This window comes from Plasmodium coatneyi, chromosome 10 (assembly GCF_001680005.1).
Source record: "Plasmodium coatneyi strain Hackeri chromosome 10, complete sequence".
Classification (NCBI taxonomy): domain Eukaryota; phylum Apicomplexa; class Aconoidasida; order Haemosporida; family Plasmodiidae; genus Plasmodium; species Plasmodium coatneyi.
In genome coordinates, this window is record NC_033565.1 from 1,187,213 (window position 1) to 1,212,318 (window position 25,106).

At 45.0% G+C, this 25,106-nt stretch overlaps 5 protein-coding genes across 5 annotated transcripts in view; 2 read left to right on the forward strand and 3 right to left on the reverse strand.

Moving 5' to 3' along the window:
• Positions 1-121: 121 nt before the first annotated feature.
• Positions 122-2,095, reverse strand: PCOAH_00030580 (Uncharacterized protein; the record flags this gene model as incomplete). The annotated part of the gene is made up of 1 exon (XM_020059859.1): positions 122-2,095. One exon carries the CDS (start codon positions 2,093-2,095, stop codon positions 122-124), a length of 1,974 nt encoding a protein of 657 aa, XP_019915278.1.
• A 2,267-nt stretch (positions 2,096-4,362) lies between these two features.
• PCOAH_00030590 (Myo-inositol 1-phosphate synthase) lies at positions 4,363-6,369 on the forward strand (the record flags this gene model as incomplete). Its single annotated transcript, XM_020059860.1, has 3 exons — positions 4,363-5,434; positions 5,574-6,071; positions 6,113-6,369. The coding sequence occupies 3 exons, from the start codon at positions 4,363-4,365 to the stop codon at positions 6,367-6,369; spliced, it is 1,827 nt and encodes a 608-aa protein (XP_019915286.1).
• A 527-nt stretch (positions 6,370-6,896) lies between these two features.
• Positions 6,897-7,790, reverse strand: PCOAH_00030600 (Uncharacterized protein; the record flags this gene model as incomplete). Its single annotated transcript, XM_020059861.1, has 4 exons — positions 6,897-7,067; positions 7,156-7,239; positions 7,338-7,460; positions 7,629-7,790. The coding sequence occupies 4 exons, from the start codon at positions 7,788-7,790 to the stop codon at positions 6,897-6,899; spliced, it is 540 nt and encodes a 179-aa protein (XP_019915512.1).
• A 1,720-nt stretch (positions 7,791-9,510) lies between these two features.
• On the forward strand, positions 9,511-10,098 carry PCOAH_00030610 (Uncharacterized protein; the record flags this gene model as incomplete). The annotated part of the gene is made up of 1 exon (XM_020059862.1): positions 9,511-10,098. The coding sequence occupies one exon, from the start codon at positions 9,511-9,513 to the stop codon at positions 10,096-10,098; it is 588 nt and encodes a 195-aa protein (XP_019915422.1).
• Positions 10,099-10,441: 343 nt separating this feature from the next.
• Positions 10,442-25,106, reverse strand: part of PCOAH_00030620 (Uncharacterized protein) — a gene marked incomplete at both ends in the record, with an annotated part of 30,832 nt that continues 16,167 nt past the window's right edge. The window contains one exon of the mRNA XM_020059863.1: positions 10,442-24,993. Coding sequence (XP_019915326.1) covers positions 10,442-24,993 — 14,552 coding nt within the window. The remainder of the gene's footprint in view (positions 24,994-25,106) is intronic.

Consider the following 25,106-nt stretch of genomic DNA (forward strand, 5'->3'; position numbering starts at 1 on the left):
TCTACTGAGCGTGCAAGAAGTGATGACCATGGCTGGCTCTGCCAACGCCTGTTTTGGTTTCCGCCGGGGAGGCATACACTTCCTCTACCTTTACCGTACGCTTCGCTGGTCGCTTCTACCGTCACGCCCACGGCCTGCCCAGGCAAATATCGACGTAGTAGGGAAAAACGAAGCACTCGTTGGTAAGGACGAATTCTTTTTTTTTTTTTTTTTTGATTAAACCAATGGTTGCGTTAATTTCCGCGTGAATTTGGGACGACACATGCTGCTTCAAGTGCGTACAATTCATGTAGTTAAAATTGCCCATGAGAAAGTGGAAGAAATTTAAGTTTGTCCTTTTTAGTTGGGCGAGCATGTTGTGCAAATGTAGGTATGTGTAAACCACACAGAGGAGGTGGGCATTTTGCACGGACAGCAGTTGCAGCGCTCTTCTGCCTTTGTTCACGTTTTGGGGTACTTCCGTTGAGGCGTCTTCTGTGCCATCCCACAGTTGCAACATCAGACTGTCAAACAAAGCACCGTAGTAGGTGATATCCCCTTGGCCATTTAAAATGAGAGAAAACAACAAACTTATTATCGTCTTGACTGTTATGTTATCCTCCTCAACGGGAAAAAAAAATTTTTTTTTTTTTTTGGGAAAATATTTTTCAAACAACTTATCCAGGAAAAAAACATCTGCATGTTTATTCTCGTAAAAGAAATTTAATTTGGACAGAACAATATAAATTGTGGCTATGCTAAATTTGGTGTAATTGCTCAACCGTCTTTTCTCCTTTGTTACGAGTGTTCGTACCAACTCGGAGACGCACATTTGATTGTCTTCATTTATATTACTTTCCTCATCCGTCACGTGCACTTCAAACCTTTTTGTTGTGGGTATCGCTAGATAGTTACTAACTGCAGAGAGGAACATACAGACTTCCTTTTCGTTATACGTTGTGAATAGCTTCCTCTTTACTTCGCATAGGAGGACGCGAAGCAGCTCGTTGTTGCAGTAATTGTAGCAGCTGAGTGTGTGCAAAAGGATTAACTCGTACTTATTGTGCAGGTTGAATATAGAAGCGCGGTCATCCGTTCGTGATGGGGAAGCAGCAGTGAGGGGAATGTTGCTCCTCCGTGGTGTACGTTCGTTTGCCTTGTAGTCACATGGTGAATTCGTTTCGCATTCGACCGAGTTGTCTGTTTTGATCCTCCTTTTGGTGCCCCCTACGCTGATAGTATTTCCCCAATTGGAAGTTTCCCCCCCTTTGGATATCTCCAAAACCCGCTGCGCAATGTGACTTATCAAGCTAGCCACTCTGCACTTTTCGTAACCATACCTATGCATGGAGTGCAGCACAATTGTCATTTGGCCCAGGGAGAAATTCTTGTACCTGTTCACAACGTAGAAGTGGAAGACGTCACTGGTTAGGCGGCGAGCTGAACTGACGTACTGGTCGGCGTAGCGATCGGCGTGATCCCCCTGGGGTATGACCTTATGTAGACTATTCAAAATGATGCAAACGCTTTTCGAATTGAGGGAGTAAAACAAGGTGTTCTTTTCCCCCTTGCTGAGCCGCTGTATTATCAGTTGGTATAATTGTGCATTCCGGATGGAACACTTGGCCGTTACGTCTAGCAACAGGGTGACGTCCTGTTCATTCATGAGGTGCACATATGGTTGGAAGAATCCCACAAAGGTGGTTATCAGCTTCCGTAAGTGTCCTCTCTTCTTTTCCTCCTTCACATGGGTGAGGGTGTTCACTAGCCCCTTCAGGATTAGGACGTAGCTTTGGCTGTTGTATATGTCTTCTCGGAACATTCGCTCAACGGAGTGACTTACGGTTACTGCTTCGCGGTACAGCCGCTCACCGGGTGGCAATTCACCGGGTGGCAGCTCACCAGGTGGTAAGTCACCATGAGGATGCTCACTCAGCGTCGCTGCGCCTGGGGCCATCTCCCTGTGCACCTTTGCAGGCACCCCCTTTTTGCCTTGGCTTCTTTTGTAAAACTCGTATGATAGCATCTTAAGCGAATCCAATTTATCGCGTCTGCACGTTAACGTGCTGTACACCCTCTCCCTCCCCAACAGTAGCAACCGCGCTGTTCTTATCATTTTGCTTTACTTAACTTTCACCCGTTCACCCGTTTATCCTTCCCCCCTCCCTATTGCTACACGCAACACTCAGCAGATGCGCACCCCTTTAAGATGGACGTACGACGTTGCCCTTCATCCTCCATTTCCTTCTACAGAAGCTGCTCATCAAACGTGGGCAACTTCGTTGTTCCTCCCCCACGCTGGTCGCTTAGCGTCGGCTACCTATGCATTAACCTATACAGTTCATTTTGTAAAAAAAAAAAAAAAAAAAAAAAAAAAAGATCCTTTTCTTCCATTTGAAGAGTGGCTTGATGGGGAAAAAAAAAAACATCGAAACGTTGCCGGGGATGCGAACCTAAATATGCCGCTTTGCATGCAAGAAAACCCCTCCCCCAAAAAAGAGAGGGACACACAAACGGGGAGGACATTCATCTAAGTAGTTTATTCCTCCTAATGGATGAAGAACGGCAAATGGGTGACCCTCTGGGTGAGAAGCAAATCTTAACAGGAGCTAAGTGGAGTATAGAGGAACGCGCTACCCCCGCGGTTTAAACAGGCAATGTTCTTTACACCCACAAGAAAGTGAAGTGGTTGAACGGAGAGCTACAAGGAAGTTCACCCAAATTGGGAACGCCTCGATCATTAAGCAAGTTGAACTGTTTTCCATTCCCCCTTTCTACAGGAAATTGTCCGGGGGCGTTGGCAACAGGGGGGACCAACATGTACAAACAGGGAAAGCACAAATGTACACATATATACATATGTGCCTACGTGTGTGGCTTGACTTTCTATTAATGAAGTATCCTACCGAGGGAGGAGGCCTCCTTCGTTTTGCATTTACACATTGTGGACTCCATTTTGATGCTTGCTGGCGAGCTCACTGAATGATCATTTGTGATCCTCCCCCCTGTCAAGCGTGTACCGGAAGGCCCAACGCATGTAAGTATGCACAGATATGTGTTCGGTGCCCCTTCGTATTTTTGTGTGCACATTAGGTGAAAATCCCTTGTGGGGGGGGAAGGAATTCCTTCCAACCATTGAAATATCACCATTATGACTTCCCCCTGATAAGGGGTAACGCACAACCCTTCGTGAATATTTTGAGCCGGTTGGAATGTACGATGGGGGTTCGTCGCACGAGGGTTCACCATGTGACGGTCACACCTAGTAGAACATGAGAGAAAGGGAAGAGAAGAAAGAACCTAACATCTGCGCAAGATTAGCAACGAGTATCTTCGCAGGTTGCAATTGTGTATGCACCGCGGCCCACACCACTGTACGCGATTCCGCGGTGAAAATTCATTTTTATGGCAATTTGCTCAGCAAAGGGTGCAATCGCGATGTAAGTCCGACTCTGTAAGTATGCGCATCTGGTGAGGGGCGAACGTAAAGTATGCCGAGATGACACTTTCAGTCGAGATGGTACCTCCGGGTGGGAACACCATATGTGCGTTGTCACCATTAGCTATGTGCTCCTTGGCACTTGGCGCGTGAGCCATTTTTTTTGCACCCATGTGGGCACACCGCTACCCCGCGTGCACCGACACTGGGCTCTGTTTTTCACCGACCAAGGGTGGCCACTAGAGGGCACTCAAAACGGGCTCCTCACGAGCGTAGCGAAAGGGAAGCAAAGTGCATACCGACGTGCATAATGCGATACGGGCACATGCCGGGCTGAGAAAAAAATGGTTTACTGGTCAACAGTGGAGGAGTGTGAACTGGAAGAAAACGCAAACAGGTAAAAAAAAAAAAAAAAAAAAAAAAAAAAGTGCATACATATTGGTAAACACCAAGGTGATCACAATTGTCACAAAATTGTGAACATATTTTATCAACATTAGCTTGTCAACATTTTCAAACGCGTGTTGTCATCCCACTGTAACGTGGCAACTGTCAAAGCGAAGAAGCCAAACGGAGAAAGCCAAACGAGGTTAAAATCGGCCGGATATATCAGGAGAGGACCGAGCGCCAACTCCAAAAAAAGGTGTAAAAGCGTTTTTTTTTTTTTTTTTAACATAGTTGCATTTGTTGAAAAATGTAGATTTGTGTGCCTCGCCACGAAGCAGAAAGTGGTTCGCGCGTGACGCACGTCAACATATTGTTTGAGTGCTCCCATATCACGCCCCCTTTTTACCCTGCCGTGTTTTCCCCTCAGGAGGAAAGTGAAAAGCCTGCACAGGAAGTGTTCACCCCCCCCTCGAGTGGAAGCCACGTGATCAAGCGAATCGCGTAACAGGGAGAACCACCCAACCGCTTACCGCTCACCTATTGATCACCACCCCGGCATGGAAAACTTTCGGGGTTTGAAGTTCGCCACGAAGGCGCCAAAAGGAAGCAGCGCCTACGGAAAGGAGGACGGAATCGAGGTGAAGTTCGACAGGAAGGAAGACGAAAACTTTGTGTACTCGTCGTACGAGCATGTAGAGACGCAAGTGCAGAAGAAGTCGAGCAGCAATAATGGTGGAACAGTTGGTGCGGGGGGACAGGTGACGTTCTCCTGCAAGAAGGTGAGCACGAACTACGAAATCAAGGTAGAGAAAATGAAGGAAAAAAAACTGGGGGTCCTATTAATTGGCATAGGAGGAAACAACGCCACCACGTTGTTAGGGGGAATCTGCGCAAACGCAAAAAAACTAACGTACACAAATAAGTACGACGTGAAGAAGGCCAACTATTTGGGTAGTGTATTTCTCTCCTCTAATGTAAGGCTAGGTTATGACGCGAAGAGTAGGGAACATTCCTACTGCCCGATACACAAGCTAATTGAGGTGTACAATCCTGAAAATATCACCTTCGGAGGATGGGACCTTAACAACCTGAACTTAAAAGATTGTCTGGTGAGGAACAAAGTATTTGAACAGGACTTGGTGGAAAAAATAAAAGACGACATGAATTACGTTCCACTGAAAAGTGTGTACTTTAAGGGAAATTTCATTGCAGCTAATCAACAGAAGAGAGTGAACAATATTCTTGTGGGAAAGAATAAGCTAGAAGTTCTGGAAGAAGTGAGAAAACAAATTTGCTCCTTTAAGAAGACCAACAATTTAGACGAAGTAATTGTCCTATGGTCTGGGAACACTGAGAAGAATATTGCACACATTGAAGGGGTGAATGATACATATGAAAATATTCTCTTAGCATGTAAGAATAATCACCCGTCTGTTTCCCCAAGTATTGTGTATGCCTTGGCGTCTGTTTTGGAAAACTGTCCCTTTATTAATAGCAGTCCCCAGAATACTCTCGTCAATGGTGTGGTACACCTTGCTCAGGAGAAGGGCATTTTCATCGTCGGCAATGACTTGAAGACGGGCCAAACGAAGATCAAGAACTTCCTCCTGGACTTTTACTTCGGCACTGGTAAGGCGGTGCTGCGTAGAGAGTAGCGCTATGCGATACTGCTTCGCGAAGATGCGTTCTGTCGGGCAACTCCCCCACCTGTAAACTGTGCCAACTTGTTCACTACCCCTTGCATTACCATTGCATTATTTCACCTTAGGCCTGAAGCCCAAGAGTATCGTCTCGTACAACCACCTCGGAAACAACGACGGAAAGAACCTCTCCTCTGACCTCCAATTTTACAGCAAGAAAATTTCCAAGAGTAATCTCATCTGTGATTACGTGAAGGCCAACGAGCATATGTATGCAGACGAAGAAGAGGAAGCAGCCCTGTCGAATAAGTTCACGAATCAGAGTGGAGACTACTGCAAGGGAGACAGTCTGCTGTCCACCTCCACGGATGTCTCAGACCTGCAAGCAGATTACGCATATGTAGACGCAATAGAAAACCAGAAGGTTAACAGCGAGATTGTTATAAAGTACGTTCCCTACGTAGGAGATGATAAGAAAGCCATCGATGAGTATATCAGTGAAATATTTATGAACGGAAAAAATACCATTTCGTTGTACAATGTTTGCCAAGATTCTCTTCTAGCTTCTCCCATTTTAATTGATCTAATCCTATTGGTGGAATTGTCTCAGCGGGTTTACTTCAAGGGTGCGTCCCTAACTTCCTCTGGTATTGTCCCAACCCCGCAGTCGAAGATAAGCAACCCGATCAACGTTGGGGGGATTATCAACTGACTCACACCATTGTTAAGGAGAAATATCCTGAGTTTAAAAAAATGGAATGTGTTCTCTTCCTGTCCAGTCTTTTTTGTAAATCTCCTTTCAATTCAAGTGTGTACAAAACGAGACACTCCTTCTTTTCCCAGTTGGAAAGTCTCTGCAATTATGTGCGAGTTATTTGTGGCCTCCCCGTGGACGATCACCTGGACCTCCCCTACATGATCTGAGGACCTGCTGTCATCTGAAACGGATGCACATAAGTACATGATAAGGATGAGCGAAGCTCACGTTGCTTATTGCCTGACCAGCGTTTATACATATATACATATATTTATATATATTTATGTGTCCTCCCCGCAGTGCGCCCTTCATATTCCTTTTAAATCATTTTTTTATCAATATGTGTGTAACTTTGGAGGGATGCTCAAGGAAATCCCCCCTCCCACGTTGTTCCATTTATTTACATTTTTTTACCTTTTTTATTATATATATATTTTTTCCTTTTCACCTCGTCGCGAACCCTGCCCACCTCTCCTGCCGCACTTTGCAACGTTTCCCCATTTATGATAGTTTCACGAAATGACGTTCGAATGGCGAAAAGGTGGAGAGGTGTGGATTTTTAGAGGACAAAAAAAAAAAAAAAAAAAAAAAATGAACATATCCACAAAACTGCTCACAAGACCAAGTTGAAAAGCTAGTAAGAAGGATGTTACGTATTTTATGCGGTGTGCTGCCCCCACGACGAGCCTTTTGTTCACCCTAAGTTAAGCTTCTTCGAGGCGATGGTGTGATAGATGAAGCGCTCGAGATTTGCCACTTCCCCTGTGCACTTGAAGTTCTGCATAATTTGTTTCTCGTCGTGTAGGAAGCGGATGTCGTCCACGCTGGTCTGCTGACCGCATATCAGGTCCGTGAAGGAGTGCACCTGCGTGGGGGAAGTGATAAAACGATGGGGTAATGGGGGGGATAAGACTCCATGCGACGCGCTCCTAAGTGCGCAGAGTAGGTCTCACCTCATCCTGTGGAATGTTGACACCAACGTAAATGACCGAAGAGGAGGACTCCCGCATTTGGTACTGCTTGAGGCATTCGTTGATCTGGGGGGGGCAATGGCATAAACAGACAAGCGGTAAATGACGGTGCGATGAATGGTGGTTGGATGACTAAGTGCTGGTGGGGTGCCACCCTAACTCACATTTTCGTGAGCAGATAGGAAGAAGAAAACCTCCAGCACGATATTTCTCGTGACCCTTTTTTTTGTTAAGACGTTGTGATACGCTCTGTAGAGGCTGTGCAGGATGTGGTTGTCACTGAAAATCTGAATGGGGGGGAAGTGAAAAAGGAAAGTTGAGGAGGGGAAAATGTTCGGTTAGGTTTATCCCAATGGTGGTTTCCCATCAGAGGGTATTGTTTTGGTGGGGGCACAACTCTTCCAATAGTACACCTGCTCTGAGGTGCTTGCCCCTGTGGCAGCTTTTTTACTCACCAGTTGGCCATCTAACAGGAGAAAGAAGCGGCGCAAGTCAGGGTCTCCAGCCTGCGTTTTCTCATTGTACACCTTTAGAAGCTCCTTCGCGTTGGTGACATTTTTAAACACTTCAATGGTTACACTAACAGTTTCGTCTGCGATGTGCAGTTCCCTCTGCATTTTTCCCCCGATTTGCGTCTCTGCGTCGTTGCGCTTTATGCGTTTGTTTGTTTTGCTTTATGCTGCTTCCTTTTTTCGCTTCCGTTATTTGTTACTTTATTTGTTACCTTTATTTGTTGCCTTTTTTTACTACTTTTTTTTTTCCTTTTTTTTGTTCGTTCCTCCAAGTGGGCCAACTTAGCACACAAGATGAAGCGCCCTTACCGAGGAAGCACCGTCGAGTGCGTGATTCTTCCCTGGGTAAATGCCCATAGAATGAATATACAACGCACAAGTGCACCCGTGTCGAAGGGAGAAGTTTTTTAGTAAGTCCAAATGGGAAAAGTATATTCCACTTTGGAAGCACTCCACTAGCGTGACAGCAAAAAAAAAATGGTAGAAAAAGGTAGAAAAAATGAGTCCTATTATACTTCCGTCCAAAAAAAAGGGAACCACACTGCCCTCTTAAAAAGGAAAATGTCAAAAGGAGGGGAGCGAGACAAAGAGTGGGCACAAAAAAATGGGTGCCTTCTTTTTCCACTCTGCTTTGGAACCGATGTAGTCTTTTCTCAAGATTATATGCCCCCCCCCCCCAAAGGGTGTGTGTATCTCACCTTTTGTATATAGGAAAGGAACGAGGTAGTTGTAGCAAGTTCACACTTAAGTGTCTCCTCTGTTTTGTTAAGCCTCTTTCAATCTGTGTTATCTCGCTCTAACAATGCTGCTTGTGAGGATGCATCCCCACCTGTTGAGGCAAAGGTGGGAAGCGTGTCAATACGCATGTGTCTGTACGCACATAGAGTCGTCCTTCCACCCCCCTACAACCGCGCATCTGTAGAGGAAAAAAACAGTGCAGTCCCTTCCTAGGTAATAGGAAATAGTAACGTAATCTGCGCACATGCTTACCACATATGGTAGGTGCAATAGAAAAAAAGGAGGTAGTCATTGCTGGTTGTGCTCTTTTTAAGGACCTCTAACATGTTGAGAAATTTTGGTGGGGAAAGGTACGTGCACTGATTGCACGATGGACAAAGAAAGTCACAGGAGGATTAACTCCTCCTACCCTCCCCATAAAAAAAGCACCCATGTCACCAACATGGGAAGGGGTTCCTGCTAGTGGTGGAATTGTTTTCTTTGAATAGGCGCATAAATCGAAAATGATAATTGGGCCTTCCAAAAAATATATTATTCAAAAACACTACGTGCGAGGCGGGGAGAATATCACATGGTTGCTACTACGTGGTGACAGAACGGAGGAGGATTAAAAGGAAGAGAGTTTCCAAAGCACTTGAGTGCACGTAAAATGGCTATTTTTTTTTTTTTTTTTTTTCTTTCCATTCCTCTTCTGTATAATTTGGCAGAAAAGTTTTGTCCATATTTAGACAAATTTTTTGAGGTCCTATTTTTTTAACGCATGTTTGGCTAAACGACGACCATTCTTCTGTTCCGCATGCACAGTTGAATTGTCAACATGGTCACTGCTGTGCGTGCACACACTATGGGACATGGTGAAGAGGAAAAAAAAAAAAAAAAAAAAAATGCCACATGTTGTCTCACCAGTTATGCCTTCACCTATGTTAAAACACTTTTGCGATCGTTTTAAACACGATAGGGTGTACAGAATGCACTTTTTTTTTTTTTTTTTAGTTCACTCGGGGGAGCAAAACGGCATAACCGCGGAACCTGTGGTAATGTATTAACGAAGCAGTTATGAAATTCCCCCAGCACAGATAATACCCACATGGGAAGATACAACACGAAGAGAACAGAGATGAAAAAAATTGCCTCTTTTTTTTCCCCCCTTTGTCTTTTTATCCTCCTCGCCTACTTAAACAATGTGAAATTGGCAGGATGTGTTAGTAGGGCCATCAGAAGGGGCGCTGGGAAAAATGCAAGGACAGCTGAATGGAAACATAGCATGGAACCCCTGGACGGGCAGCAACAATCGAAGCAATCGCTACCATCGGAACAATCCCAAGAAACGCCACAAACGAAGCAGCCTCAAGTGACTGATGGGAACACCAGCGAGGGAGCAAAGAAGGACATGACTGAAGAAGATGCACAGAACAAAAAGGGGATCTACTCCTTCATGTCACTCAAGTTCATACCCTACCTGGTGTACGCACTAGCCAACCCGGGGGCTAATCAAAACCCCACTCCAGTGGAAGAGAAGCACATTTTCAATTTTGAAAAAAGTCCAACAGTCAGATATATGCTCATGGCTCAGGAGCGCCGTGATAACTTCATGTATATGTTTTTTCTCGTCGTATCTTTTGTAGTAGTCATTTTAATAGCAATTTTTATTTTCAAATTTTTCTTCAACCTTTGAAATGGTAATGTTTTTAGTGATCACACTGGGGCGGGTAAGAGGTGGCCCCTTAGATGGACGTATATACAACACAGTACGCGCCATCATAAAGGTCACTCCCTCCTGAAAAAATTATCACCCCAGGGGGGGATTTCCCCTAAATGTTGTTCAGGAAAAAATTAATTAAATTGTGGCTAGTTACATTTTGTAAAAAAAAAAAAAAAAAATTAAAAATAATAAAAAATAAAATAAGTAAAAATATTTGTGCATAATACATATGTACATCTAGCGGTGAACACTCTGTGTGCCTAATCGTGTGAAGTGGTGCAATTGCTATAGATCCTTGGTGCTATTCTCACACGGTTTACTTGGAGCTCTTGTCGTTCTTGCCACCCCCGCTGTTCTTGTTCCCCTTGCCCGCACCCTTACTCTTATTGCCTTTCCCCTTTCCGCTACTGCCCTTAGCATTGCTGGACGGCCCACTTCCCTTGGGCGTTTGTTCCTCATTTGTGTTTTTCTGTGGGGCTGCGTCGACGCTCTTCTTGGGTGTATTCGATTCGGTGCCACTATTACTATTGCCGGACAGAGCCATTTTATTATCCTTAATTTTTATCGACGTGTCATCAAGGGGTAGGTGGTGCAAACCGCTGCTGTTTGGAGGAGCACTTGCCCCGTCACCTGGGCCCATTTCTAACCCCCCTTTGGTGGGAAATTCTGCTGTATATGGATCACCACTATTATAAGAGTTGTTCTTGTTAGCAGATTTGTTGCTACCGCGTCCTTCATCCGTGCGGGCACGGTTAGTAAAGCGAAGAAATGGTAGTCCTCCCCAAATGGTGCTTCCACTTCCAGCGGCACTACTGTGCTGCTCCTCTGACGGCATCGCACCCTTTCGCCCACTCGACTTCACCTGTGCATTATTCATATAGGCGGCCAAGCTATTGAAGCCAAAGTTCATGTTGGATCTTTGCGTGTGGGGGTTGCTACTGTTGCTTATGTCTTTAAAACTGGGAGAACTTTTCTTCTGCGTTGCCCCGTTGCTCAATTTCAGGTGTTCGTGTTTCATTTCGTTGCTACTGCTTTTACTTTGGGGGGCATTTGGGTAGCTTGCCAAGTGGTCCTGCGTAGTACTGCTAACGCTTTGCTTTTCTCCATCCGTGTGCTTTTTCGTATTGCCTTGCTTCTTCCTGCTGGCGTTTCGATTCCGTATTTCTGCCTCCACGGAAGAGCTAGCCCCTCCTCCTCTGCCTTTGCCAAACTGGGCATTATTATTGCTGCCCTTACTCTCTTTATGGTGTCCAATGGCGGTGCTGCTACTGATTCCTTCCTGGTCTGCCTTCTGCTTCATCAGGCTGTAAATTAAATTCTGTTGCCTCTCGTCGAAGTCTTTAAATTTGTTGGCCAGCTCTACATTGGCATAGGTTTTGTTGAAATAGGTGGAACCCAGGGGGTTGCTAAACTGCATTCCCAGGTTGTTACCGCTTGCACTACTGCTTATGTTGCCGCTGTTTATAGATGTTCCCTCTCTAAACATGCTCTTCACTTCTGCGTAGGTGTGTGGGGCCTTTCCATTTGGCACATCCGTATTGGGGCTTCTCACGCAGTTTGGGTTTATTATGTCATATCCGTTGTTTAAGAAAAGCATGTGCTTATTGCGCTCTTCTGCAGAGTGCATGTTCATCAGGTCGCTTGGTGGTATAATATTGGCTTTGCTCCTCTGGTTGTTTCCGCTGTTGCTGGGCTCTTCCTTCCCCTCCTCGAGGTTGAAAAAGGAGTTTGGGTGGCCATACTTCCTCAAAAAGACAGAGTTGTTCATCTTGGCGTCATATATGTTGCTGTAGCTGTTCGAGGGGTGCAGATGCACGTGGCCTCTCCCACTTGCACCGCTAATATTTCCACCGCTGATGTGGCTGCTGCTACGAGGATCGACCGACTTGCCTGTGCCCTCCACCCCGAGCAGGCTATATTTGTTCGGCACGTTCCTCCTGATGCCATTCTGCATGCCCATCATCATCCCATGGTTGTTACCTTCCGGGAAAAAGGCGTCCGCCACCATGTGACTTCCACTGCCTGCACTATTTATGTTCATTTGTTTAAAGAGGTCCTTGTTATTTAGATCCGCCATCATATTTACGATGTTGGACTCGCTCATGCTTTTGGTAGGTTCGCCTCCTCCGCAGGGGAAATTATTCTTCAGTGCATTCTGGTACTTCATATTAGGTAGGTGCTGACCCCCGTGGTTGTTTTCGTTCAGGTAGTGCCCAATGGGGAGATCGCCCCTCATCGATCCAACATTCCCCAGCCTCTTAAATAGCAACGCGTTGGGGGTGCTGCTATTCAGGAGGTCCATATCATGTGGGCCTTTTTCCATGCGATTCAAATTGTTGTTATTGTAGGAGGGGGACGAGGTGGATGGTGGGGGAGGGACAAGTTCATTCATATAGTTCGTGACGGAATTATTGCTATTCATTCGAAAGTCCTGAGCTAGTCGTTTACTTTCCACTTGATTCCCTCTCGGTATTGTGTTGTTAAGCATGGCATCCTTGTATTCCTGTGGCATCTTCGCGTTGCTGTTTTTAGTCATCATATTGTTGTTGTGGTGAATGAAGTTTTCCGTTACGTTGGCAAATAATGCTCTATACTTCATTTCTAGGTTTTCGTTCATGTAGGCATTTTCCTCCATCAGGGGGGCACTCAGCTGATTAGCACTCCTATTTGTGCGCTCGCTGTGGTATATAGCGGCGTCCTTTATGGCTACCTGTTCTTCCTTTTCTTCGTTTGTTCTACTCATATTACTTTTGCAGAAGATCTCCCCGATGGATTTTCCAAAGCTTTGTGGGTAAGCATTCACGTTTGTGCTGGGTGCATTGTTTCCGTCCAACTGGTACGTACCCGCATCATCAGCCTGTTCATCCGCATGGTCCTTTCCACTGTGGTTATCGCCACCGCTGAGGTTTCCGTCCTTTTTCTTCTTCTTCTTTTCACGGGCCTTCTGCTTCTTCCTGTCGTAACTGTCCAAGTCATCCTCGCGATCCGCTTCAGACAGAACGTTAGGGGGTTCCATGTTCCGTTCCTCCGTTTGACCCAACGCATTGCTCAAAATACTTTCATAAAAGCTGTTCATTTTTTTAATATTCTCATTTTCCTCATTATTGCTACTGTCCTTCATTCGCAAGATGTGTTTCTGTTCGAGGATTTTTTTCTTCTTCTTGTCCTGCTCCTTTTCGAATTCCTCCTTATCATTTTTGTTGTTTATAAAATGCTGTATGGATGTTTTGAAGTCATCCAGGAAGGACATGCTCGTTGCTTTTCCGCTTTGGCCACTTCGTGCGTGTGGCTTCCCAACAACGCTGCTCAGGTTGCTCATACTGCTTATGCTGCTTGTGTAATTGGGGGGAGGTACAAGGAGGGGATGTTCATTTTCGCCTTTCTTTTGCGTGATCTTCTTTTCCATGTCGTGATAAGTGTTCAACACTCTGCTGTTGGTACCACCGCTATAGAAGTGGTCGAAATGGTCAGCGTCGTAGTTTCCTCTATTCAAGTTCGTGCTGAGGTTTATTTCTTTCAAATTCTTTTCATTCGATGGGGCCTTGGCCAAATGGTTAATCGTTTCCTCGTGGCAGCAACTGCAGTTGATGTGGGTGTGACTACATGCTCCATGACTGCCGCTGTGTCCAGTGCCCTTCCCCGGGGCCGCCAACTGGTTGGTCTGGAGATGTAGGAGACTCAAATTGTTCGTGCTGAAGGAGTTACTTTTGTAATTTCCGACCCCATAGAGATGACCATTCCCATATTTGCTCTTCACTTGCATCGCGTTGATGTCATTGTAGGAGCTGTTTTTCAGAATCTTTCCTTTATCGATAGGGGGGCTGCTTCCTCCTCCGGGGACGCCGCCCAGGTTGTTCACTGGCACTCTACCATCGAGGTTCATTTGATCATCCATTCCGATCCTTCCGTCTATGCCGCTTCTACTTTCCACCTCCGCACTGTAATTGATCTTTCCATACAGGTCGTGAAATTTGTTCAAATTGGTGGCATTGCTGTTGTTGCTGGTGTAGGGATTGGTTCCCGCCACCGGTGCACCTTTTACGTGGTCGTGCATACCTGGGTAGGCCATGCCGGGGAAGTGACCCACCTCCTTCAGAATTTTCTGCTCGTGCAGGTTGCCTCTTCTCTCCTGGTTGAAGTTCATGTAACTGGCGCTGCCTCCGTGGGGGAATTCCCTCCTGTGGGTACGCGGGTCGTGCAGGTCCATTCCGCCGGTGAAAGATCCGCTGAAGGGACCATCCAGTGGGCTAACTTCACTAACCCCGCTAAGGCCTCCCCCCATGGTGACTGCTCCCTTTTCGAGGCGAAACTGCTCCGGACCAACGAAACCATAATCAGGCGTTCCACTATTACCCGCATTGTCACCAAATCGTATAGAAGGTTGGCGTCTCTCCTTATTGTTCACAATCTCCCTACTTCGATTTAGCATCCTGAGCATTTTCTCATAAATTTCATTGCGCCTAATCATAACGTATTCATTGATGAGGTATTTCTGAAGGACCTTATCGATTAGGATGATCAGAAAGTTGTAGATCGTTTTCTTCCTTTCGTAGACATCAAACATACGAGATCTGTCTTTATACAAAATGTACACAAAGTTTTGTTCCTTTATATTTTCCTTTATCAGATTATTGGCGTCATTTCTAATGGCTTCAAATGCACTTTGTCCCTGAATGAACTTTTCCTTTAACCTCTTTATGTTTACATTGCTTAGAATATTTTTCAACAATAGGTATTCAAAAATTTTATCGATGGAAATGTTAATAAAAAATTCAATGTTCGTTGTGGTGTCGTCTTGCTTCAGGTTTTCTTTAAACTGCGGGAGGATCATATCGTTTTCATATACGAGCAATTTTATTACCATGCTTAGACCGTACAACTGAAAGGCGTTCAATAAGAGGAGCGTAAAATTGGCTAACGTGGCATCTGCAAACTTTCGATTTATTTCTTCATCTCTTTTTGTTTCCTTTATATATTTTATTTCTTTTTTTTTTTTTTTTATTTCGATCATTTCCTTTTCGTAGTTCTCCTGACATTTGTTCGTTTCCATTTTTATCCGTTCGATTTCCTTGATGAAGTTGTTGTACCCGTTTTCTTCGTCATCCTCCTCCTCCCCCACGTGGTTAAGATCTATGTGCTCTGCACGGCGCATTAACTCCATCTGGTGCATGCGTTCCACTTCGTACCCCCTGGCATCCCGTCCTTTAATGTCATACTTTCCTTCCTCGCCGGTGGGTACCAATTCTCGGCCAACTCTTCCTACGCCTTCCACACCTATATCTTCTACACCTCCCTTCCTGTAGCCGCCACTTCCCCCGTACGACCCTTGATGATTACCACCTCCATGGTTAAACATGTTCCTACTTTCACCAAAGCTAAAGAACGCCGTTTTGTTTTCTCTCTGACTTTTTTCCCCATCTGCCGCTTCCACAAATGGGATGGCTCCTCGTTGGTGTGCGTAACCCTTGTTCAATAAACCGCTTGGAGGCATATTGCTACAGAACCCTGGTAAATGACTGTTCTGGCGAAGCTCATACTGGCCATTGCTGTTGCCGCTCTCCTTACCCATGAGCATCATTTGCTGCGCTTCCCGGGCGGCTTCTTCGTCTAGACCTTTCATCACTTCGAATTTTCCCTTCAGCGGGTCACCTGTACTGAGCAGGTAGGCACTGTGTTGACTGTGCTGATCCAAGGGGAGGTGGCCACTACTGCCAACCAATCTATTGTAGTTGCTTTTTTTTAAAAGTTCGTTGGCTAGTTTGCTTTCCTCATCGAAGGGAGAAATGCCATCATATCTGGCGCCCCGCTCTCCCTCCATGCGTAGCATGTATTCCAAGTTTGCCAAGTGATCTCTGTTCTCGTTTCGGCACCTTTGCAGGGTGGGCAGGTTGGCCAAGCTACCTACATTCTGTGCTCCCTGCATGTTTGACAAATGGTGCAAATTTTCCATTCCTTCCCCGTTTGGCTTTCCTCCAAGAGCTTGCATGCGGGCCATGGTGTCGAAGGGACCAAAGTTGTCGAACGGCTCGAAGTTGCCCATATAGGGGTTTCCCTTCCGTCCCTCCAGGTAGTGCTCCTTCCTGAGTCGGGCATCCAGGTCGATGTGTGCATGGTCCTCGATGATGCCGAAGCTCCTACTGATGCCTTGATTTTTCTGAGTGATCTCTTCGTTTCTGCTAATCTGGTCGTGACGGTCGGTGTGCACATAATAGGGTAGTTCGCCCCTCTCCCGGTAGTACGCAGCGTCATGGATCCGTTGATCTTGTTGCCGCTCTGCCTGCTTGACTTGCCCATACTCCTCCTGTAGAACGTTGGTAGTGCCTCTGATCTTCTCCTCCTCCTTGTGGACCTTAAAGAATATCTTTTTTATTTTTTCCATGAGATGATTTTCCGCTGCCCTGTTTTTCACCTTCGTATTTGCCACCTTGCCCCTCCTGATGCTACTGATGCTGCTAATGCTGGCTAGCCTACGTTCCGTTAGTTCCTTTTTCTCCTCGTAAAATTTGTATAAAACGAAAAACTGCTCCACGCTATTCAGCCTAAACATATTTTTGTTCTTTATGAAGTTGACCGTGTGGAAGTCTTCTCGGAGATACACCTGTGCGTTAAGCTTTTTCATGATGATGGTAAAAATGCATGTGATTTTTAAATAAACGCTTTTTGTGCTACCCACAATTTGGCTCTTGAGTTTTTGGCATGTGTTTATTCCTTTTTGCTTCAGTGCATAGTTTAGGTTGTACAGGATGTTGTGGAAGTGGGTCATCACGATGCTTTTCGTTTCGCTCGTTCGGTTAGCTTGGTCATGAGGGTGGGAACTCTTCACAGGTACTGCGTCTACCGTATCGCCACTTTCCACCTGGGGGAACTTCACGTGCTTCCTCAGGGCATACACAACGATATCTCCCTTCCGTTTCTTCACATGCAGATTATTTTTAAACAGGTAAGACAGACACAAAATCAGCTCATGCAGGAACTCCACTGGTACTCTCCTCTCGACTTTATCTCCCACCTCCTTAAACATCTCTTCCGTTAAATTCAATTCTACATAACTCTTCTTCTTCCTCAAAGCATCTTTTCCAAAGGCGCCTAAAATATAAAAGAGGGTCTTCCTCAGCTTGGAAAAGTAAAAATATGTCTTATAAATAAAGCTGTTTCGTATTATGCTATCAATCACTATTTTAGCTTCGTTCAGGAGGAAGATAAAGTCTGTTCTAAGCTTTCTGTTAATCTCGTCGTCTATTGCTTGGCCAATGGCACTGTTGTGATTCTCCTCTGTCAATTTGTATGCCTGCACATCACCACCATTGCTGTGTGGCGTTGTTTCTCCTTCGTTTACTTCTCCCTCTGGTGAGTTCTTTTTCATGTGGAAAATATCGTTATAGTGCAATTTGAAGATCGTTTTTTTGTTCGTACATAGCAGTGATGCGTCACTGAGGGGTTGCTCTTGCTCCTCCTCTTCATGTTGTTGTTCTTCTTCTTCATCAGCCCATTCCTTGTCTGACTCTAAATATGACGCGCCGTCTACACTGACCCCTCCTGCTGTGCTTGATTTTCTCTTCTCCTTAAGCTCTTTGATCTTTCCGGATGTCTTTTTGGTACCATCAAGGGGGGGATCGTCTTCCTTCTCCTGTTCCAGCAGCTGTGTTAGGAGCGGTTCACTTTGTCCTCTTTTCGGTCCCTTCTTCTTTAATGGTGTCTTTTCCTCGCCTGCCAGGTTGACTGACCCTTGTGCATGCTCCTGCGTATCGTGCACACTTCTTGTGTGGTCTCCTCCAGCGTAGATGGCAACGTTTTCCGCTTCCTCTTCTTCTTCCTCTTCCTCGTCGTCATCATCATCATCCTCGCTGTCTTCGTCATCCTCTTCATCATCTTCCTCGTCCTCATCGTTTTCGTCATCACTTTCCTCCTCATCGTCCAGGTCGGGGTCGTCTTCCCCCTTCTCAGCGACCACCTCATTTACCTCCTCATCCTCATCGAATTGGCCGAACTCATCAAGTTCCTCATAATCGTCATACTCATTTCGGTCGTCTCCCTCGTGGTATCTCTCTTCCGCTGCGTTTTTCGTGCCGGTCTGGTCGGTCACCTTGCCAGTTGGTGCACTAACCCCACGGGTAGGCGTCACATTCATCTCCCAATCGCGATCACCGTCCTCTTTGGTTGGCTCCTCCGTGGTGGTCCTCTGTCTGGAGATCTTCATGGCCTCATTTCGCTTATCATTAATGTTCATTTTGAGGATACGATTGACGTAGCTATTTTCATCTTCCAAACTTTCTGCAACTTCGAGCTCGTTCTCCAACACGGTTTGTAGGTCGCTGGCGAGGGGACATATAGCCTTGACAGTTCTGTCTGGAACTTTGTAAGGTGAACCACCCATGGAGGTGACCCCGCCAGCACCACCAGTTGTGTAGATTTTTTTCTTTTTTTTCAAATCTTCATTTATGCTGTAAAAGTAGTAGTCAGGGTTGTTGAACTCGAGGATGACGGAGTGCAGGAACATTCTGAAGCACCAGTACTTGTCTAAATTGCTGAGGGACGGGTTCAGGTACTTCTTGTCTGCCACTAGGGGGTGTCCTATATGTCTCATATGAACCCGTATTTGGTGGGTTCTACCTGTGTGGATCTTCACATTACAGAGGGTGAATTCTTTGGTGTAATTTTCTACTTCTTTGGGATCGATTTGGAAATATTCTTCCGAGATGGAGTTGCATCTAAAGCAGAGGTGGTGGCACACATTTCTCTTCACGGCTGGGTAGCCTAAACGGTTATCGTACTTATTATGTCTATTACTGTTTTTGTCCCCCTTGGACATGTTCAGCTTTTTCAGTAGTGCCTCCCGTTTGGACAGAGTGTTGTTTAGTTCGTCTTCCGATGTGGCTGCTTCGTGTTCGTCCTTGTCGAGACCCTGCGTGGAATATTCCTTACCTCTTTCATTTTTGTTAATCCATTTTCTTGCCTTCTTCTTTCCCTCCCCTTTTGTAAGTTCATCGATTTGCGAATCGGAGTGGTAGTTTAGGACAACTCTGCAGGTGCTCCTCTGTAGGAATGAATCGTTATCGTTGCCTTCCAGTATGGGGGTGTCATACATGGGATTTTCACATGGATAGCTGGTATTCCCGTTGGTCACTGGATCGGTGCTGTCTGGTGTGTCCCCATTGGAAGATGGCTTGACCTGTTGAACGAAGAAGCGCTGAATAACAGTGGCAAAATTCCTCTTGTCGTCATCCAAAAATTTGTAATAATCATTGCAGTATATTTCCTTGTTTATGTCCTTCTTAACGGTACTGTTGCAGTTGTATTTTCCAGATAAGATCTCCTGCACGATGTCCTCAATCTTCCTTTTAAGTTTGAAAACTTTGACGCAGTTATACTCTGTGTAGGCATCCGTGCCACCCGTCTTCACGACCAAACTGAAGTGACTTTTGCTATGGAAGTTGTTATACTCGTGTGTCTGTATAGATTTATTAATACATCCTTTCTTCTTCTTAATCCGCCCATGGCACAGTAATAGGTATTCCTTGTATACATTTCTTTTTCTAAATTGGTCAAAGAGGAAATCACGAGCATCCTTCGTTTTAGCAATGATCAAGCTACCTGAGGTTTCCAAATCAATACGGTGACACAATCCGCATTCCAACTTGTGCCATTTCTTAACCGTCTCCAAATGAGGAAAGGACTTCATCATGTAGAGGTGAAATGACTCCACCCGACCACTATATATAACGTCATTCAAAGATATACTGTTAATAATTTTTAGAACATCTCGATTCTTTTTTATTAATAAATTACATTTCTTGCAAAATCTCGCTACAATATTTTCACACTTGTTGCAAATGTTCTCCATTTCTTTACATGGGATACACATAAACTTCGTCTTCATTTTACATTTGAGGCAGATTTTTTCTAAAATGTTGTAAAAGTAATCACTATATTTGTTAATGTTTACTAGGAAATTATATCTGTTGTGGGATGTATACGCTGAGCAGTGATAGTATGCGGGCTTATAAATGACCATCCACGTTTCTCCTTCGTTGCAAATGTATGGAATGTCTTTATTGAAGATTCTTTTGAATTTGCTCTTCTTGGCAAACTTGATCTGTGCGGCCATGGTGCTAATATTCGGTTGCAGGGTGCTGTTTATATTAGGGGTGGTACTTATACCCATTCCGATTTGCAAATTGGAAGCACCCGCACCTGCGTTCATGTTACTACTCATGCTAGTCACCGCACTTATTGTGCCTTCATTTCCTGGTGATGCCCCTGTGGGCGATGTGGGAACTGACGTGGGGGCTGCCTTTCCACCTTTTGCGTCTTCCACCGGAGAATCAACTTCATTCGCGCTGCTGGAGACATTTTTTCCTCCATCCACCGTGGTTGCCTTCTTTCCCTTATTGTTGCTACTTATGATGGGTGCAACTCCGTCGGTGATCTGACCCTGTGCACCAGAGACCTTCAAATTGGTGCTGTTCTTGTTGGAGGGTGACTGGTCATACAACGAGGCGTAATTATTCTTCAGCATCGTACCTACTACTACTGATACCTTCTTATCGTGGGGCCTGTTTCCTGCCCCCAATTGAATTTCACTCTGTGAGTCGTCATTAATGGGGCCCACCTTGGGCAGATTTATCTTCACCTCCTTCGTGTTGGTCAATGCATCTGCTTTAGCGACGTGGTGCTGTTGTCCTTTTTTCGTGGTGCCACTCGGGGGCTGATTCAAACAACTGCCCTTGTCCAAGAACGTGTTCATCAGTAGCTGGTTAATTTCGACGTTCCTACTGTAGAGGTCCTTTATTAGGTTTGGCTTGGCATTCCTTGAGGCGAACTTTTCATAAATTTCCTTCATCCTTCCGATGTCTTTAACGCTAACCTGGAGGTCCTTACCACTACTACTATGGATGGTAGCAGTTGCGGGTAATTGATCCTTTGCCTTACATTCCCCGTTGCCTGCTCGGTGAGGAAGCGAGCGCGTCTTTGTTGCCTGGTGGGGGAGCCGACTATGCAAACCTCTTATCAAGTCACTATTGTATTTAAACACTAGGGCGTAGAAGGAAGAGGTGGAATCCTTCTCCTTCATGTAGTTAATTTTCCTCATGGCAATATTAAAGTTCAACTTAAATTTGATCAAATTGTGCAAGTGGATGTATTTCCGCAGGGTCCTTTCATGCATGGGGTCGTTTTCGTTCATGACGGCTAGCTCACTGTCTGCTAAAATTAGGGGGTCTCCTTTTTTTCCTTCTCCCAAATCGTGTTTCTTATCTCCAGCGTCATTCTTCTTCCTGTCATTGCCAAATGGATGGGAAACCTCCCCAGAGCTGGCAACATTGTCATCAGAAGTAGTCGTACCATTTACTACAAGCTCATCCACGTTGAGGCTATCGAAGAAAGCCACGTCCTTCTCGAAATTCTCACTCCAGTCCTTTGCATACCCCTCCTTCATAATTTGCAAATATTCCGTGTTCACCAGTTGGTAGTAGTTCTTATTCAGTTCGAGAAAGTAATTGGGACTGAGCGATCTAGGGGATCTCTCCTCCACCAGATGAGCAAGAATTTTTTTGTTACTGATGAGAATAAGCACGTAAATAATTTTGCTAATGTTTATGTTGATTAGTACATCTTCTTCTGGGGTCTCATCTTGTGCGTTTTTTATTATTATTTTTTTTCTTCTTCCTTCATCGTCGTCGTCGTCATCGTAGTCAACTTCCCCCTCATCATCATTGTCAAGGTCATCGTCTGCGTCGTCCATCACTACGCCATTTGGTGTGTTTTTCTTTTTCTTTTTTTTCTTTCCACTTTGGTTATTGTTGGTTAGCACTTCTGTGGATGCCTCGCTTTTTGCATTCCCGTGTTGGCTCCGAAGAATGGTGGTCGTTTTTTCCTGTTTTGATAATTGTTGATCCTCTTTTTGTGTCGTCCTTCCTGCTGTTTCCACCGCTGTTGCGCTGCTGGTAGAGCAACTATCTACTCCGAAGAAAAGCGACTCCTCCACGTTGACCTTATTATAATACACATAGTCATTCAGGTAGGTAATATTGTTAAGCAGGAAATCCAAATCGATGAGGGAGAAATAATTGCCAGCAAAGAGGTACACAAAGAGGAAGATATTTGTCCTAATGTTTATGTCCAAAATGTGTTGTGTTAAGATTAAAAGTTTGTCGTGGAAAATATATTCCCTTCTGAAAATTTCACAAATGTATTTAATATCCACTTGTTTTTTTTTTTTTACAATTTTTTTATTTCTCGCTTTGCTTTTATCACTTTGGCTATCTGGCAGGAGAATTTTTGAAATCAATTTTCTCTTCAGCATGTTTAGCAATTTGATCATATTTTCATTGTCATATATATTGTGCTTGTTCGTTACTTTTTTTTCCTTCCGTTCTTCCGTAATAACATCTTTGGAAGTACTCTTTTTATTATGGTCACCGTCGGTGTTCCTTTCCGTGGGGGTTGCTCCTACTGCCGCGTTTATTGTTGCTCCTCCTTTGTTGCCCTTTATTCCACTGGACATTGTGCTTACGCTGGTGACGCCACTTGAAAGGTGCTTCTTCGTACCTTCCTCTGATCCAAACTTAAGGTTCAATTTGAGAATCAACTCATTCATGGCGCTCAGGAATTCCTCCCCTATGGTCAAGTACCCTTCTGCCGATAGGTTGTCTACCCGTATTACGTTTTTCTTCAGTTTCTTCTTTGTTATTTCTACCAACTCGTTATAAAGGTACGCTGCGACGGTGTCCACTTTGTCCATTTTTTCGATCTGCTCCGAAATGTTTTTGCAGAAGTAGTTATTAATGGCATCCTCCACGTTCTCATCTTCGACCATTTGGGGTTCTGCTTTTTCCTCTTCCCCTCCGATTCCTTCAACCGTTTCGGCGCCCACCTTCTTGGTATCGCCTTTCTTCGTTTCTTCCTTTTTCGTTCCTCCTTCTTCTTTGCTTTCCTTCCCTTTGTCTCCTCCTTTCTGCTTCTTCTCCTTGGCCTGCTTACTCTTTTTCCCGCTTGGCTTGTCCGTCTCCTCCTCCATTTCGCTCTCGCTAACGCCCTTTTGCGTGACGTCTCCTTCCTTCATGGTGCTAATTCCTTGGTCCGCTTTCTTCTTTGCACCCTTACTTTCGCCTCCTTTCACGTCGTCACTTTTGACTTTGCCGCTTTTCTTCTTACTAATGGCTTCCACTTTTTTCGCACCCTCTTTCGTACTTCCCTGGTCCGCTTTCTCCTCCTTGGGGGTCAAACTGTCCACCTGCTCGTGGTCATTCGCACCAGTACTGTTTTCCACAACCCGTTTGTTCTTAACCCCTGCGTTGTTACTACTTACGCCTTTTTCAGCCTTGGTGTTCTTAGCACCGCGTTTATTGTTACTAGTGGGTTGATGCGAAGTGCTGTCTTCTTGGGCTTTACTCTGTTCTCCCTTCTTTGGCAAAGCATCGGCAGATGTCTTCAAGTCGTTCGTGTCATGTTTGGATGTCTGTGCCGCTTTGTCCTGCTGATCCTGGGTAACCACAACACTTTCTTCCTCCAAAATTTTCTCCGTTTGACTGTCTAATATTTTCCTTTGTTCCTTTCTTTCACTAACCGCGTTGGTGATGCTTCGTCCAGACCCTTTCGATATGTCCTTGCTGTGGTGTTCTTCTTCCCCCTTGACTTTTTTACTGGCTTCCCTTTTCTTCGCTATCTCATTCATCATTTTGCTGTAAAGACCCTCCGTATATTTTTCAAACTTCTTCTGTATTGTATACACGTCTTTTACATGTTCTGTGCTCAACTTTTCAAACTCGAATAGGAGGATTTCCTCGATGTCATTTTTTGCGTTGTTCTTTCTAAGGTTTCGTTCGATTGCGTTATCACGTGGGGTGGTGGCACAAGCACAGCTACATGTGGGTCCGCATGTGCCAACACAAGTACCTCCACACACACCACTGCAGAGGGCGTTATACCCAGTTCCACATGCACCACTGCAAACACCCCCGCATCCAACACCGGTGCATCCAAGACTGCACGTTGTGACATCTCTCTTTCCTCTGTTTCCCTCAATTGGATTTACATAAGATTGATCTCCCCCTGTGCCATTTTTTTCCTGTGTTTTCTTTTCATTTCGCAAAAGGTCCTCATCCTCATACAGGGCGTTATTAAATATAATGGTGGTGTTTTCCATTTCGTCCAAAATGCAGTTGTCGTCTCCGGAAAAGTTTGAAATGTTGTCACTGGACACAGAGAGGACTGAGCTGTTCGTCGATCGATAGGAATTTTCCAGGACGTCCATTTCTTCCATGAGTTCTTCATTTTGGTATAACGTTTGCATGAAATTGTCGTCCCATGGAAGCTCATCCGGCACGTTCGTTGTTGGTATACCAGTTACTGACCCTGCCTTCCCTGAGTTGTCACCACTTCGCGTGTTAGAAGTTTGACTCCGCTTCTTATTGGTGTCTTCTCCAGTGAGATTTTCGAGGTTAATTTCGCAGTTGCTTCTAATCGCCTTGATCATCTTCTCTTGACCCTTAATGTAATTCATTTTTTTTCTGAGCTCTTCCTTTTTAATCTTCTGGCATAGGCAAACATAGTTGCTCTTACAGTTGGAACAGAAGTTCCTTTTGTCCAGCTTAGAATTCTCTATGCACTTTATATGTACGTTATTCATGTTGTGAATTTTCTTCAGCTGGATCACTATGGTATTGTTGTATTTTTTCAGAAGCTTCTTAATGCTGCAGGAGAACTTCCTAATTTTCTCCAGGCAATTCAGTTCGGATTCTTCATAGACGTTGATTTCCTCCAGTTTTATTTCTAGATCTTCTTTGATTAATTTGCGCTCCTTTATTTTTGGGATAAACCAGTTTAGGATGTAGTCCTGGAGGAGCAGCTTCGAGTAGCAGATGATCATGCCTGCGGGTTGGGGGGGAAATGAGAATGCACTGAACGTGAATAATTGGCCACGCAAATGTGAACACACAAGCGAAACGTACATGCGAAATGATCGGTGGTAATGCGGGGCAACG